This window comes from Neoarius graeffei, chromosome 1 (assembly GCF_027579695.1).
Source record: "Neoarius graeffei isolate fNeoGra1 chromosome 1, fNeoGra1.pri, whole genome shotgun sequence".
Taxonomy (NCBI): domain Eukaryota; kingdom Metazoa; phylum Chordata; class Actinopteri; order Siluriformes; family Ariidae; genus Neoarius; species Neoarius graeffei.
This window is the reverse complement of record NC_083569.1, coordinates 106,330,902-106,344,822: the sequence shown is the minus strand read 5'-3', so window position 1 is coordinate 106,344,822 and position 13,921 is coordinate 106,330,902. Positions and strand designations below refer to the sequence as shown.

Sequence of the window (13,921 nt, the reverse complement as noted above, 5' to 3'; positions counted from 1 at the left end):
TTGCCACTCACAGATATGTAATATTGGATCATTTTCCTCAATAAATAAATGACCGAGTATAATATTTTTGTCTCATTTGTTTAACTGGGTTCTCTTTATCTACTTTCAGGACTTGTGTGAAAATCTGATGATGTTTTAGGTCATATTTATGCAGAAATATAGAAAATTCTAAAGGGTTCACAAACTTTCAAGCACCACTGTAGATGTAAACAAAATATTTTCGATTCTTCAGCGTATCCAGCGTTTACCTTGATGACGCTTTGCACACTATTGGCGTCATCTTAACCAGCTTCATGAGGGAGTCACCTGGAACGCTTTTCAATTAAAGGGGAACTTAAATCATTTTTAAACTTGCTTTATTTCTTAATTAACGTGTTGTTCAATTACGTTTTCGGTTTTAGTAACCTTATATCGTGACTCGTATTGGCAATGAATTGCAATTAAATATTATACTTATCGGCCTATTCGGTTTTTAGTCCTGTTGAATGTAGTTCGTTTGGTTCACGGTAGGCGTCGCTTATCCGTGCGATCTTCACGAGACTTGTGCGAGACTTCAAAACGTGAAGTGTCAGCGCCGCCATTTTTAAAACTGTTTTCCAAACGAAGTATTGCACAAAAACAAGTTTAAAGGATGATTACTGCCTACTTTTTTCAAACTTTGATGATTGCTATCAAAACAAACAAAACTTCCAGCTTGATTACATCAGCATTCGAAAGAGGGCGCGCGCATCTTTTGACGACCCCTGTGTCTGAAATCACTCCCTACTCACTATATAGCGAGGACGCCATTTTGTAGTGCTGTCCGAAACCTTAGTGAGGATTATTTACACCCTATATAGTGCACTCAAAGTATCCCACAATGCATCATGAAAATTAGTGTACAACGATGGTCACTAACCAAAGCAATATATCCCATCATGCATTACGGTCGTGCTAAAAGAAATCAAATTAAAAGTCTGAAATGTGATTTAATAAAAGGCAGCGGCGAAGAAGAAAGAAAGGATTCAGCCTTGATTTAAAAGAACTGAAAGATGCAGGTACTTTGCATTGATTAATGTTGGAAATGCACTCAGTATAATATGGATTTATCACAAAAACACATACATGTATTTATTATTTTGAAAACCCACCAGCTGACTGATCTGGAACGTTTTAATTGTGCGACAGTAATGACATAAATACCAGCGCAACGGAGGAGTGTCCGAAAGCGTTTTTTCATTTTAACAATGAGCTCACTATATAGTCCTCTATACAGTAATTCCCTATATAGGGAGTAGGCAATGGGTGAGTGATTTCGGACATAGATGTCAGTCACTTTGATTTCCGCTGTACGTTTTACTTCCGTCCTACGATGTCTCGCGCAGGTCTCAACGAATCTCGTTTACGGCCATTGCTTTGACATATGGACTGATATATTACAGAGCGTATTTCAAACACTCATAACTTGCTATAGCAGCGACAAAATAGCTATCAAAAATGCATTCCGATATTTAATGAAATGAGATAAATAGAATTTTGTTTTTTTAAAGATTTTTTGGGGCTTTTTCCACCTTTATTGGATAGGACAGTGTAGAGACAGGAAATGAGCGGGAGAGAGATGGATTGGGAAATGACCTTGGGTCGGAATCGAACCCGGGTCCCCGGATTTATGGTATGGCGCCCTATCACCTGACCCACGACGCCCTAAGATAAATAGAATTTTGATAATAAAAAATTTGCCTTCAGGTCTCCTTTAACAGGTGTGCCTCGTCAAAAGGTAATTAGTGGACAAGTTTCTTACCTTCTTAATGTGTTTGAAATCATCAAACAGTAAATAATAAATAATAACAGTACAAACAAAATAGCCCTGTTCAACACTACAACTGTAATAATCCGTACAGTATTAAGTCAAGAACCAACGGCTCAACTAAGTAAAAAGAAACATCCTCCATCGTTACGTTAAGGCATGAAGTTACTTTTAATTACTAATTTATAAAAATAAAGAAGAAGCACTGAATTAGAAGGAGTGTCCAAACTTTTGCCAGGCACTGTATAAGGTTTAATAAAGATATTATTAAATAATCTTAAACATTAAGATTTAGTAATGACTGTTGGAATCCTGACTGGATAAAAAAAAGTAAAAAAAAAAAAAAAGGTTTTATATCACGCCATTATTAACTGGACATTTTGTAATAAGTATACGTATGAACGTTGAATATCTAAGTGTCCTAAAATCTGCAAATATTTAAATAATACTGGCTGGTGTTGAGTGGTATATCAGATATATTCCATTCAGTGAGCATGATACTGAACGAGTCGAAGACGAGTAGCTGAATGGAATATATCTGATAGACCATGAAAAAAATCCAGCCAATATTATGATTTATTATTATTATTATTATTATACAAACACACTTTCGTATTATTAGCACTCTCAAAGGCCAACGCTGGCTTACCCGCAACTTGGTGCTGTTAGCGCGGCAGTCCGGTTAGCTTCCAGCCAGCATAGCAGTAGCGTCAGCGAAGGTTGAGGCTAGCTTACTCACGACTCGGTGCTGTTAGCGTGGCAGTCCAGTTAGCTTCCAACTGGTGTAACAGTAGTGTTAGCGAAGGTTGATGCTAGCTTATCCACGACTCGGTGCTGTTAGCGCGGCAGTCCGGTTAGCTTCCAGCCAGAATAGCAGTGGCGTCAGCGAAGGTTGACACTAGCTTACCAACGATTCGGTGCTGTTAGTGCGGCAGTCCGGTTAGCTTCCAGCCAGAATAGCAGTAGCGTTAGCAAAGGCCAATGCTAGCTTACTCATGACTCGGTGCTGTTAGCGTGGCAGTCCAGTTAGCTTCCAACTGGTGTAGCAGTAGTGTTAGCGAAGGTTGACGCCAGCTTACCTGCGACTCGGTGCTGTTAGCGCGGCAGTCCGGTTAGCTTCCAGCCAGCATAGCATTAGCGTTAGCGAAGGCCGACGCTAGCTTACCAACGATTCGGTGTTGTTAGTGCGGCAGTCCGGTTAGCTTCCAGCCAGCATATCAGTAGCGTTAGCGAAGGCCGATGCTAGCTTACTCACGACTCGGTGCTGTTAGTGTGGCAGTCCAGTTAGCTTCCAACTGGTGTAGCAGTAGTGTTAGCGAAGGCCAACGCTAGCTTACTCGCGATTTGGTGCTATTAGCGTGGAAGTCCAATTAGCTTCCAGCCGGTGTAGCAGTAGTGTTGGTGAAGGCCAATGCTAGCTTACCCGTGACCCAGTGCTGTTAGTGCAGCAGTCCAATTAGCTTCCAGCTGGCATAGCAGTAGCGTTAGCAAAGGTTGATGCTAGCTTTCCTGCGACTCGGGGCTGTTAGCACGGAAGTCCAGTTGCCTTCCAGCCAGCATAGCAGTAGCGTTAGCAAAGGCTGAGGCTAGCTTTCCTGCGACTTGGTGCTGTTAGCGCGTTAGTCCAGTTAGCTTCCAGCCGGCATAGCAGTAGCATTAGCGAAGGCCAACGCTAGCTTACCCGTGACTTGGTGCTGTTAGCGCGGCAGTCCAGTTAGCTTCCAGCTGGCATAGCAGTCGCGTTAGTAAACGCCGATGCTAGCTTACTCGCAACTCAGTGATGTTAGCGCAGCAGTCCAGTTAACTTCCAACCGGCGTAGGAGTAGCGTTAGCGAAGGCCAACACAAGCTTACCCGCAACTCAGCGCTGTTAGTGTAGGAGTCTAGTTACCTTCCAGCCAGCATAGCAGTAGTGGTAGCGAACACCGACACTAGCTTACCCACGACTCGGTGCTGTTAGTGTAGCAGTCAACTTTATCTGATATACCATGAAAAAAGCCAGCCAATATTATTATTATTATCTCATCTCATTATCTGTAGCCGCTTTATCCTTCTACAGGGTCGCAGGCAAGCTGGAGCCTATCCCAGCTGACTACGGGCGAAAGGCGGGGTACACCCTGGACAAGTCGCCAGGTCATCACAGGGCTGACACATAGACACAGACAACCATTCACACTCACATTCACACCTACGGTCAATTTAGAGTCACTAGTTAACCTAACCTGCATGTCTTTGGACTGTGGGGGAAACCGGAGCACCCGGAGGAAACCCACGCGGACACGGGGAGAACATGCAAACTCCGCACAGAAAGGCCCTCGCCGGCCACGGGGCTCGAACCCGGACCTTCTTGCTGTGAGGCGACAGCGCTAACCACTACACCACCGTGCCGCCCCATTATTATTATTATTATTATTATTATTATTATTATTATTATTATAATACATACATACTTTCGTATTATCAGAATTCTCAAAGGCCAGTGCTAGCTTACTCACGACTCAGCGCGGTTAGTGTACAGTAGCAGTCTAGTTACCTTCCAGCCAATGTAGCAGTAGCGTTAGCGAAGACTAATGCTAGCTTACCTGCAACTCAGTGCTGTTAGTGTAGCAGTCCAGTTACCTTCCAGCCGGCGTAGCAGTAGTGTTAGCAAAGACCGACGCTAGCTTACCCGCGACTCGGTGCTGTTAGTGCAGCAGTCCAGTTACCTTCTAGCTGGTGTGGTGTTAGCGCAGGCCAATGCTAGCACAATCAAGCTGGATATTATTATTATTACTATTTTTATTATTATTTTCCCTGTGTAATTTACTTATTTACTTTTAAAACCAACATCGACAGCTACACACAATTGAGTGACCTGGCAGCCAAAATTCTCTCAAAATCTTCCGCTTTTAACAAAGCAAACCTGGAGGCCATGTTTGTTTACAAACTGTCACAGTCACTCACTAGCGTGGACGCTTTACATCTCCGCCATGTCTCTTTTCCAGTTTTTCGATGTCCGTTGGTATGTTTTTCTCTTGTAAATATGCGTGAAGAATATCTAATGAAGTTTTGGTAGCCTTTCAGGTGTTCAGCGGGTTTCAGTTTATTTATTTAGTGCTTAATCCTAGCACTGGATTCGCCTCGTCTTCTCTCTTTCCTGGCTGACAAAGAAATTATTGTGCGCATGCGCAGCAGAAACGTTTCATCATTGGAGCTTCATGTGACCTCCGATGTGTAACCTAGTCTTGTCTCGACAACGTGCAATATCGTAAACCATATTCAATGCTCATCTTCCATCCGGAAGAGTGGCGTAATACATGTAGGATAAGCGATATGATAACAATATTGCATGCCATCAATAAACCTGCTAGAAGGGAATACAGTGGTGCTTAAAAGTTTGTGAACCCTTTAGAATTTTCTATATTTCTGCATAAATATGACCTAAAACATCATCAGATTTTCACACAAGTCCTAAAAGTAGATAAAGAGAACCCGGTTAAACAAATGAGACAAAAATATTATACTTGGTCATTTATTTCTTGAGGAAAATGATCCAATATTACAGATCTGTGAGTGGCAAAAGTATATGAACCTTTGCTTTCAGTATCTGGTGTGACCCCCTTGTGCAGCAATAACTGCAACTAAACGTTTCCGGTAACTGTTGATCAGTCCTGCACACCGGCTTGGAGGAATTTTAGCCCATTCCTCCGTACAGAACAGCTTCAACTCTGGGATGTTGGTGGGTTTCCTCACATGAACTGCTCGCTTCAGGTCCTTCCACAACATTTCCATTGGATTAAGGTCAGGACTTTGACTTGGCCATTCCAAAACATTAACTTTATTCTTCTTTAACCATTCTTTGGTAGAATGACTTGTGTGCTTAGGGTCGTTGTCTTGCTGCGTGACCCACCTTCTCTTGAGATTCAGTTCATGGATAGATGTCCTGACATTTTCCTTTCGAATTCGCTGGTATAATTCAGAATTCATTGTTCCATCAATGATGGCAAGCCGTCCTGGCCCAGATGCAGCAAAACAGGCCCAAACCATGATACTACCACCACCATGTTTCACAGATGGGATAAGGTTCTTATGCTGGAATGCAGTGTTTTCCTTTCTCCAACCATAACACTTCTCACTTAAACCAAAAAGTTCAATTTTGGTCTCATCCGTCCACAAGACATTTTTCCAATAGCCTTCTGGCTTGTCCACGTGATCTTTAGCAAACTGCAGACGAGCAGCAATGTTCTTTTTGGAGAGCAGTGGCTTTCTCCTTGCAACCCTGCCACGCACACTATTGTTGTTCAGTGTTCTCCTGATGGTGGACTCATGAACATTAACATTAGCCAATGTGAGAGAGGCCTTCAGTTGCTTAGAAGTTACCCTGGGGTCCTTTGTGACCTCGCCGACTATTACACGCCTTGCTCTTGGAGTGATTTTTGTTGGTCGACCACTCCTGGGGAGGGTAACAATGGTCTTGAATTTCCTCCATTTGTATACAATCTATCTGATTGTGGATTGGTGGAGTCCAAACTCTTTAGAAATGATTTTGTAACCTTTTCCGGCCTGATGAGCATCAACAACACTTTTTCTGAGGTCCTCAGAAATCTCCTTTGTTTGTGCCATGATACACTTCCACAAACGTGTTGTGAAGATCAGACTTTGATAGATCCCTGTTCTTTAAATAAAACAGGGTGCCCACTCACACCTGATTGTCATCCCATTGATTGAAAACACCTGACTCTAATTTCACCTTCAAATTAACTGCTCATCCTAGAGGTTCACATACTTTTGCCACTCACAGATATGTAATATTGGATCATTTTCCTCAATAAATAAATTACCAAGTATAATATTTTTGTCTCAGTTGTTTAACTGGGTTCTCTTTATCTACTTTTAGGACTTGTGTGAAAATCTGATGATGTTTTATAGTTTTATATTATATTATGTTTTATATTCTATAGAAATATAGAAAATTCTAAAGGGTTCACAAACTTTCAAGCACCACTGTAGAACATGTTTTTATTCCGTGTCGCACGTGTATAATAATCTGCAGTATCTGTTTTGCTGATCATTCCAAAGTTAATTATTTGTGTTATCGTCTGATTTCAGTCCGTCAGAAGAAAGATAAGGAAGACTTATTATTATTATTATTATTATTATTATTTTACACACAGTTACATGCCCTTTATGTGGACAGTGTGTACCTGGTTCTGTCGGTACAGAGAAGTCAGAAGGACATGAAGGCAAGCGTTTGAGCTGTTGGGACGGTCCACCCTGCGAAGCCGGCACTGACATCTGGCTGTCGTAATCTGGCCTGAACGAAGTTTCGTAAGGACTCTGATAAAGGGCAGGTTTGGACCAAGACTGCACTGAGGACACCTGCTGAGGAATATCTCCACCCCAACTAGGCACAGTCTGCACGGGTGGATGAGAGTTAAGCTGGAAGAGAAGGTTGGGCTGCTGCTGCTCGGGGGTGTAGCTGCCATGTTTGTGGTAGTTTAACTCCTGGTCCAGTTTCTGCTCCAGGTTAGGAGGGGCCAAAGGGTGGTCAGGGATAGCGTCTGCTTGAAGGACACCTAAGGTCATTAAACTGAGGTCCTCCAAGCTGGCTTCCACCGGCCCCAGGTCTGAACTCCTCAGAGGCGTGGGTGAGTCCCCGGAGCGCTGCAGGAAGGATGGAGCTTCTAGTACTGATAGGATGAAATGAACAGTAATATTAAACATAAATGTGGAAAGGCTTAGTAAAGATGCAACTGTGATGTATTGGTTTCAGTATCATACATCTATTTGGCACTGAGTTTAAAATGGTTTTTAGAGTTCAACTCAACATTCAGGGATTACAAGGGATGATCTACCAAGAAAAAAACAAAATCAATCCCCATTTCACCAATTTGATCAGTACCTTTGATAAACTGAACTTTTATCAGCTGTCTGATGAACCTGAGCTCCTTGAAATAACACCAGGAAAAAAGTAACGTCACAACTCAAAGCTACAATGTTTATTATTCTATCCACATTCACTGGATATTAGCAATCGTGTGCTCTGATTGGCTACTCTACTACTAGGATATCAGCTCATATCAGATCACCGTGAGTAGAGAAAAACAAAATGGTGGAGCGTGTTGCTGAACCAACCGAGGATGAAATAAAAACTACTCGAAAACAAAATCACAAAAAAAAACCAGCAACAAAATATGGAATGAAAGTATTTCATGGTAAGAACGCATCTTTTTAAAATTTTTTCAAGAATTATTATTATTATTATCGCGTTTTTGACAAATTGCTCCTGTCATTTCGCCAGTTTGTTTACATTCTCAGCGGAAATGATTTCGTCGGACGTTTCGTATAAAGTTTTTATTTATCGAATTTGCAAAAAAACTAAAAATAAAAATGCTCCGTTTCTCAAAATCCAGTGAATGTGGATAGAATAAAACAGTTATTCTACTCAATCTCGTCGTACATGGATTATAGACAACTTGGTGCTACGCGCCTCGTCGGCTATCAGCTCATGTACAACTCGATTTCGTGGAATAACTGTTAATTATTATCATAATATTTTATTAGGTTATTTATTCTATCCTCACGTCTTGTGCCAAAGTGCTTCATTATTAGTATTTATACCCCGGCTGGTATGAGGATTATTTTTCTATAACAGCATCTGCAAATCACAGGTTTATGCGTTCTGTTTAAATCTTATTAACTTCAAAAGAGAAGGAAAAAGAAAGCCAGTCAAAGAAATGCCTGTTTACAGCTGCTATAACATAAGTGAGATCAAGAACTTGTTTAATAGACGTTAAACATTAAATGTAATTCTAAACGGGTAAAAAGTATTCCATGTAGTCTTTAATTTAAAAAAAAAAGTAACTCCATATCATCACACCACCGTGTTGTTGATTATTTCTCTGGAACAGCATGCCGCTGAGTGTTTTATTCCTTACATAAAGAATTTGCTTGAAGAAATTTTTCACCACAAACTCATCCCGTTTAAGAAGTGGGTTAAATGGATCACGTAGATAAGTCAAGTCAAGTCAAGTTTATTTGTATAGTGCTTTTAACAATAAACACTGTCGCAAAGCAGCTTTACAGAATTTGAATGACTTGAGTTAATTTTATCCCTAATCTATCCCCAATGAGCAAGCCTGTGGCGACGGTGGCAAGGAAAAACTCCCTCAGACAACATGAGGAAGAAACCTCGAGAGGAACCAGACTCAAAAGGGAACCCATCCCCATCCGGGCAACAACAGACAACATGACTATAACATTAACAGTCCTAACAAAGTCAGCTTCGTTGATGCTATAAACCCCCCAACGACGGACACCTGAGCGCAAAACCGTTCACGACAACCACAGCCCTAAAATCAGCAAGTCAACTGCAGCCCTAAAGTCAGCAAGTCAACTGCAGCCCTAAAGTCAGCAAGTCAACTGCAGCCCTAAAGTCAGCAAGTCAACTGCAGTCCCAAAGTCAGCAAGTCAACTGCAGTCCCAAAGTCAGCTAGTCAACTGCAGCCCTAAAGTCAGCAAGTCAACTGCAGTCCCCAAAGTCAGCAAGTCAACTGCAGCCCTAAAGTTAGCAAGTCAACTGCAGCCCTAAAGTCAGCAAGTCAACTGCAGCCCTAAAGTCAGCAAGTCAACTGCAGTCCCAAAGTCAGCAAGTCAACTGCAGTCCCAAAGTCAGCAAGTCAACTGCAGCCCTAAAGTCAGCAAGTCAACTGCAGCCCTAAAGTCAGCAAGTCAACTGCAGCCCTAAAGTCAGCTAGTCAACTGCAGCCCTAAAGTCAGCAAGTCAACTGCAGCCCTAAAGTCAGCAAGTCAACTGCAGTCCCCAAAGTCAGCAAGTCAACTGCAGCCCTAAAGTCAGCAAGTCAACTGCAGCCCTAAAGTCAGCAAGTCAACTGCAGCCCTAAAGTCAGCAAGTCAACTGCAGCCCTAAAGTCAGCAAGTCAACTGCAGTCCCAAAGTCAGCAAGTCAACTGCAGTCCCCAAAGTCAGCAAGTCAACTGCAGTCCCCAAAGTCAGCAAGTCAACTGCAGCCCTAAAGTCAGCAAGTCAACTGCAGCCCTAAAGTCAGCAAGTCAACTGCAGCCCTAAAGTCAGCAAGTCAACTGCAGCCCTAAAGTCAGCAAGTCAACTGAAGCCCTAAAGTCAGCAAGTCAACTGCAGCCCTAAAGTCAGCAAGTCAACTGCAGCCCTAAAGTCAGCAAGTCAACTGCAGTCCCAAAGTCAGCAAGTCAACTGCAGTCCTAAAGTCAGCTAGTCAACTGCAGCCCTAAAGTCAGCAAGTCAACTGCAGTCCCCAAAGTCAGCAAGTCAACTGCAGCCCTAAAGTCAGCAAGTCAACTGCAGTCCCAAAGTCAGCAAGTCAACTGCAGTCCCAAAGTCAGCAAGTCAACTGCAGTCCCCAGCCACAAAAGCACCACTGCAGGAGTCCAGCGCGTCCTCCAGGCGCGACCCCCAACTGTCCACATGGGGCCGTCCTCCACAGGAGCGATGCGATGAGACTCCAACCAGACACAGGGCACCAGGATGGAAACAGTAGCAGATAAACAGTAAGGTCTTTTTTGTTCATTTGAAGGTCAGAGTACCTGCAGGAGTAACTCCCGGCTCTGTCCCGAACAGTGTGTTTAACGTTTCCAGCAGGTCAGGCGGACCTTCATACAACTCCTGCATGAAAAATATGAAGTAGTTAAAGAATACTCACACCATCCCTTAATCACAGCATTCATCTATTCATATCATAACATGCTTCATTCTAATAGATTGGTATGTAGCACTGAACACAGAGACACTGACTAAAAGCTAGGTAAAGCTCAGGAAAAAAAAAAAAAACGAAACAAAACAAAACATCGCCTTGGAAAAAAAACCTGCGTCAAATTTCTGAATTTAAATAAACACCAATGTTCTCAAACAATTTCGAATAAATTGGAGGCCCACGCTTTATCTTTACAACTATCTCCTATCTTTAATCGTCTCCCTGAGATTCTGAATTCCTTTTGCGTTCAGTATGTAACTCCGCTGTATTTTTTTCCTTCTTCAAAATATCTCCTCTGTCTGTCCTGCTACAAGATACACACATTTTATTTATTTATTATTCGTTTACTTTTTTTTAAATTTATCCTGCATCAAATTCTTATAAGTTCTTATTTTCACCTCAGAAATGAGGGGCGCGCAAACTTTTGCACCCAGCAACACAACACTTGCCTTAAGGCCCTGCAAATCCTGCTCAACATCTCCTTCCAGGCTGTGCTTATAGAAAGGCAAAAATGAGTCATAGCTTTCTGTAATAAGAAAGAACAAAAGAAATTTAAGCAAAATGGAAACTACGATTTAAAGAATTACGACTTGGAAATTGTAATTTTTTTTTTCATCTGATCACAATATTTCACAAAGAATTCAAAACGTTAAAACAACAACAACAACAACAACAAAACGTTGTATACAGTCACATGATGATGCAGTTTCACTGATAATAATTGATATTTTCCGAACCGTAAAAATTCAGGGACTATATATAATTTATATTACATCCAAATAAACATCCAAAGCCCAGACCTTGAAAGCGGGGTCGTTTCTGAGGGTCATGGTTCCAGCATCTTTTCATCAGAGTGAGGAACTCTTTTGGCGTATCGTGTGGAATAAGGGCCTCATCTGGACGGTCTCCCTTACGCACACACTGGTAGATCTGGTCTTGACTAATAGCATCTGGAAAATGAACAACACGATGACGCAAGTTCAGAACACACAACAGGACCCATCACTAAGTCATTTCAACGTGATATGCTTGCAGATTAGACTCCATCCTGTCCAAATATTGCTCTTATTAGTCAAAACCTGATTCATAGCGAAGCTCTGTACTTCAGAGAATATGGGAATGTATCGACCTGATTTTTGATGGCTTTCGCGACCGTACGAATGACGTACGTGCACCACCACAGGGAACCTGATCGTAAGTGCAAGGCGACATATCTCATAAACACTTGACCACTGGACAACGAAATTTCTATCTTTATTTATATACGACAGATGGGTTTTTATCCACTGCTTCTTTTTAGTTTGCTTTAAAAATAAGGTGGGATTATTGACAAACACATTCTACAGACACTGTCATATAAAACGAGTTAAAACAGCTTTATTAGTCCACTAGCTTGTTGGACGATTAACAGTTTCCGTCATGTAAGGGTGGTAAATGAATGTTAGTGCAGGAAGAGTTTTATTAAGCAAAGGAATCCAAAACGTAGACAACAAACAGGCAGTGGTGGAGTGAGGCACTGACCGGATATCAGAGAGAATACAATACTCACAGTCCAAAAACACAAACAGGGTCAAAACCAGAAAAACGATACAAAAAATGTAAGGCTTGGTAATGTTAGATGTTGTATACTTTGCAAAGTGTATGTGTTACTGAGAGTCCTTATATGTCTGCGCTGTGATTGTGCTCTAATCAGGAACAGATGCATGGGAATTAGACCTAATAGTGATGTGTCGAAGCATGCGGACATGAGAGATGTGACCAGGCAACTGTTTCAATATCAAGTGTGATATCAGATGGTGGCGGCACAGTGGTGCAGTGGTTAGCAATGTTGCCTCACAGCAAGAAGGTCCTGGGTTCAAGTCCAGTGACCGACGAGGGCCTTTCTGTATGGAGTTTGCATATTCTCCCCATGTCTGTGTGGGTTTCCTCCAGGTGCTCTGGTTTCCTCCACAGTCCAAAGACATGCAGGTTAGGCTAATTGGTGGCTCTAACTTGACCATAGGTGTGAATGTGAGTGTGAATGGCTGTTTGTGTCAGCCCTGTGATGACCCGGTGACTTGTCCAGGGTGTACCCCACCTCTCACCCACAGTCAGTTGGGATAGGCTCCAGCTTGCCCATGACCCTGAACAGGATAAGTGGTTACGGATTAAATTCATTGGGAATATCTATATTATAGATGCACAAACAATTACAGGTCCTTTCTCCAGCTTCCATGGTGGCTCTGAGGGACTGTTTCTCCAATGTTCCCGATGCCCAATAGGTTATAAAGAGAGTGAATGAAAACCCATCTGCAGTCTTTTACAAGGTGTTCAAACACTGCTGTCCAAACCAGTATATTTTACAAGTTTGGTTGACTTCCTGTGACTGAAGTTTTACCTTCTTTAATAATTCAAGATTCTTCCAAATCTTTCCATGTTGCTGCTGCTTAAAGGCCTTTTGACAAACAAGTAGCCAGTCGTCAAACTTTTTTTCAAAGGTTGTTGGCAAACATAATGAGATCTCATACAGTCACTATTCGATTTGATTTGATTCACGATACTGGGTCCGATATCTCATCTCATCTCATTATCTCTAGCCGCTTTATCCTGTTCTACAGGGTCGCAGGCAAACTGGAGCCTATCCCAGCTGACTACAGGCGAAAGGCGGGGTACACCCTGGACAAGTCGCCAGGTCATCACAGGGCTGACACATCGACACAGACAACCATTCATACTCACATTCACACCTATGGTCAATTTAGGCCCTGTTTACATTATTTTGAATCAGCGGATCATCAGATTAACATTTTTAAAACGATTCGCGTACACACAGCAACGCCAATACACGATTCGCGTGCACACAGCAACGCCAATACACGGATACGCTAATCACATGACTAATTAGACGGCACGTCACACGATCCCAGTGCATATCGGGCATGCGCAAGTCACTCACCACTTGCAAGTGGAAGGATGGCAAGCGAACACCTTCTCCAGCAAATAAACACACCTGGCTGTGATGTTCATGTTCTCACTGAGTTTAAGCGCCTGAAGGAGGTTGAAATGTGTAAATAAACCTCAGTGCGGCTCAGCGCTTCCTCCTGTGCTCCAAATCACTCCGCCCTGAACAGCAAGTGCCCTCTGGAGGGTGCGCACTCCGGCCCTGCGCAGCTCACAGAGCGCGCGAGTGAAGCGCACGAGCAGTGATTCGGGACTGAGCCGCTGTGTGTGAGATCCCAACGCCAGCGAATCAGGAAGGTGGATGTCACAGTGACGTTGTCCAATGACGACATCAGCTAGAGCTCAGCACAGCGTATCCGCGTATTCTCAATGTTTACACAGCACCGGACCAGACACGAACTGGATTGAATACGTGGGCTCTGGCGGACTCCCGTTTCCCGGCGTTTTAATGTGAACGGACAGTGCATC

At 42.7% G+C, this 13,921-nt stretch overlaps 1 protein-coding gene across 3 annotated transcripts in view; it reads right to left on the bottom strand.

Annotated features, from left to right (window-relative positions):
- Positions 1-13,921, bottom strand: part of ripk1l (receptor (TNFRSF)-interacting serine-threonine kinase 1, like) — a 56,283-nt gene that overhangs the window by 2,740 nt on the left and 39,622 nt on the right. For all 3 annotated transcript variants that reach the window (XM_060913978.1, XM_060913988.1, XM_060913969.1), the window contains exons 6-9: positions 11,314-11,463; positions 10,963-11,039; positions 10,347-10,425; positions 6,969-7,454 (exon numbers count right to left, since the gene is read on the bottom strand). In XM_060913978.1, coding sequence (XP_060769961.1) covers positions 6,969-7,454; positions 10,347-10,425; positions 10,963-11,039; positions 11,314-11,463 — 792 coding nt within the window. The remainder of the gene's footprint in view (positions 1-6,968; positions 7,455-10,346; positions 10,426-10,962; positions 11,040-11,313; positions 11,464-13,921) is intronic.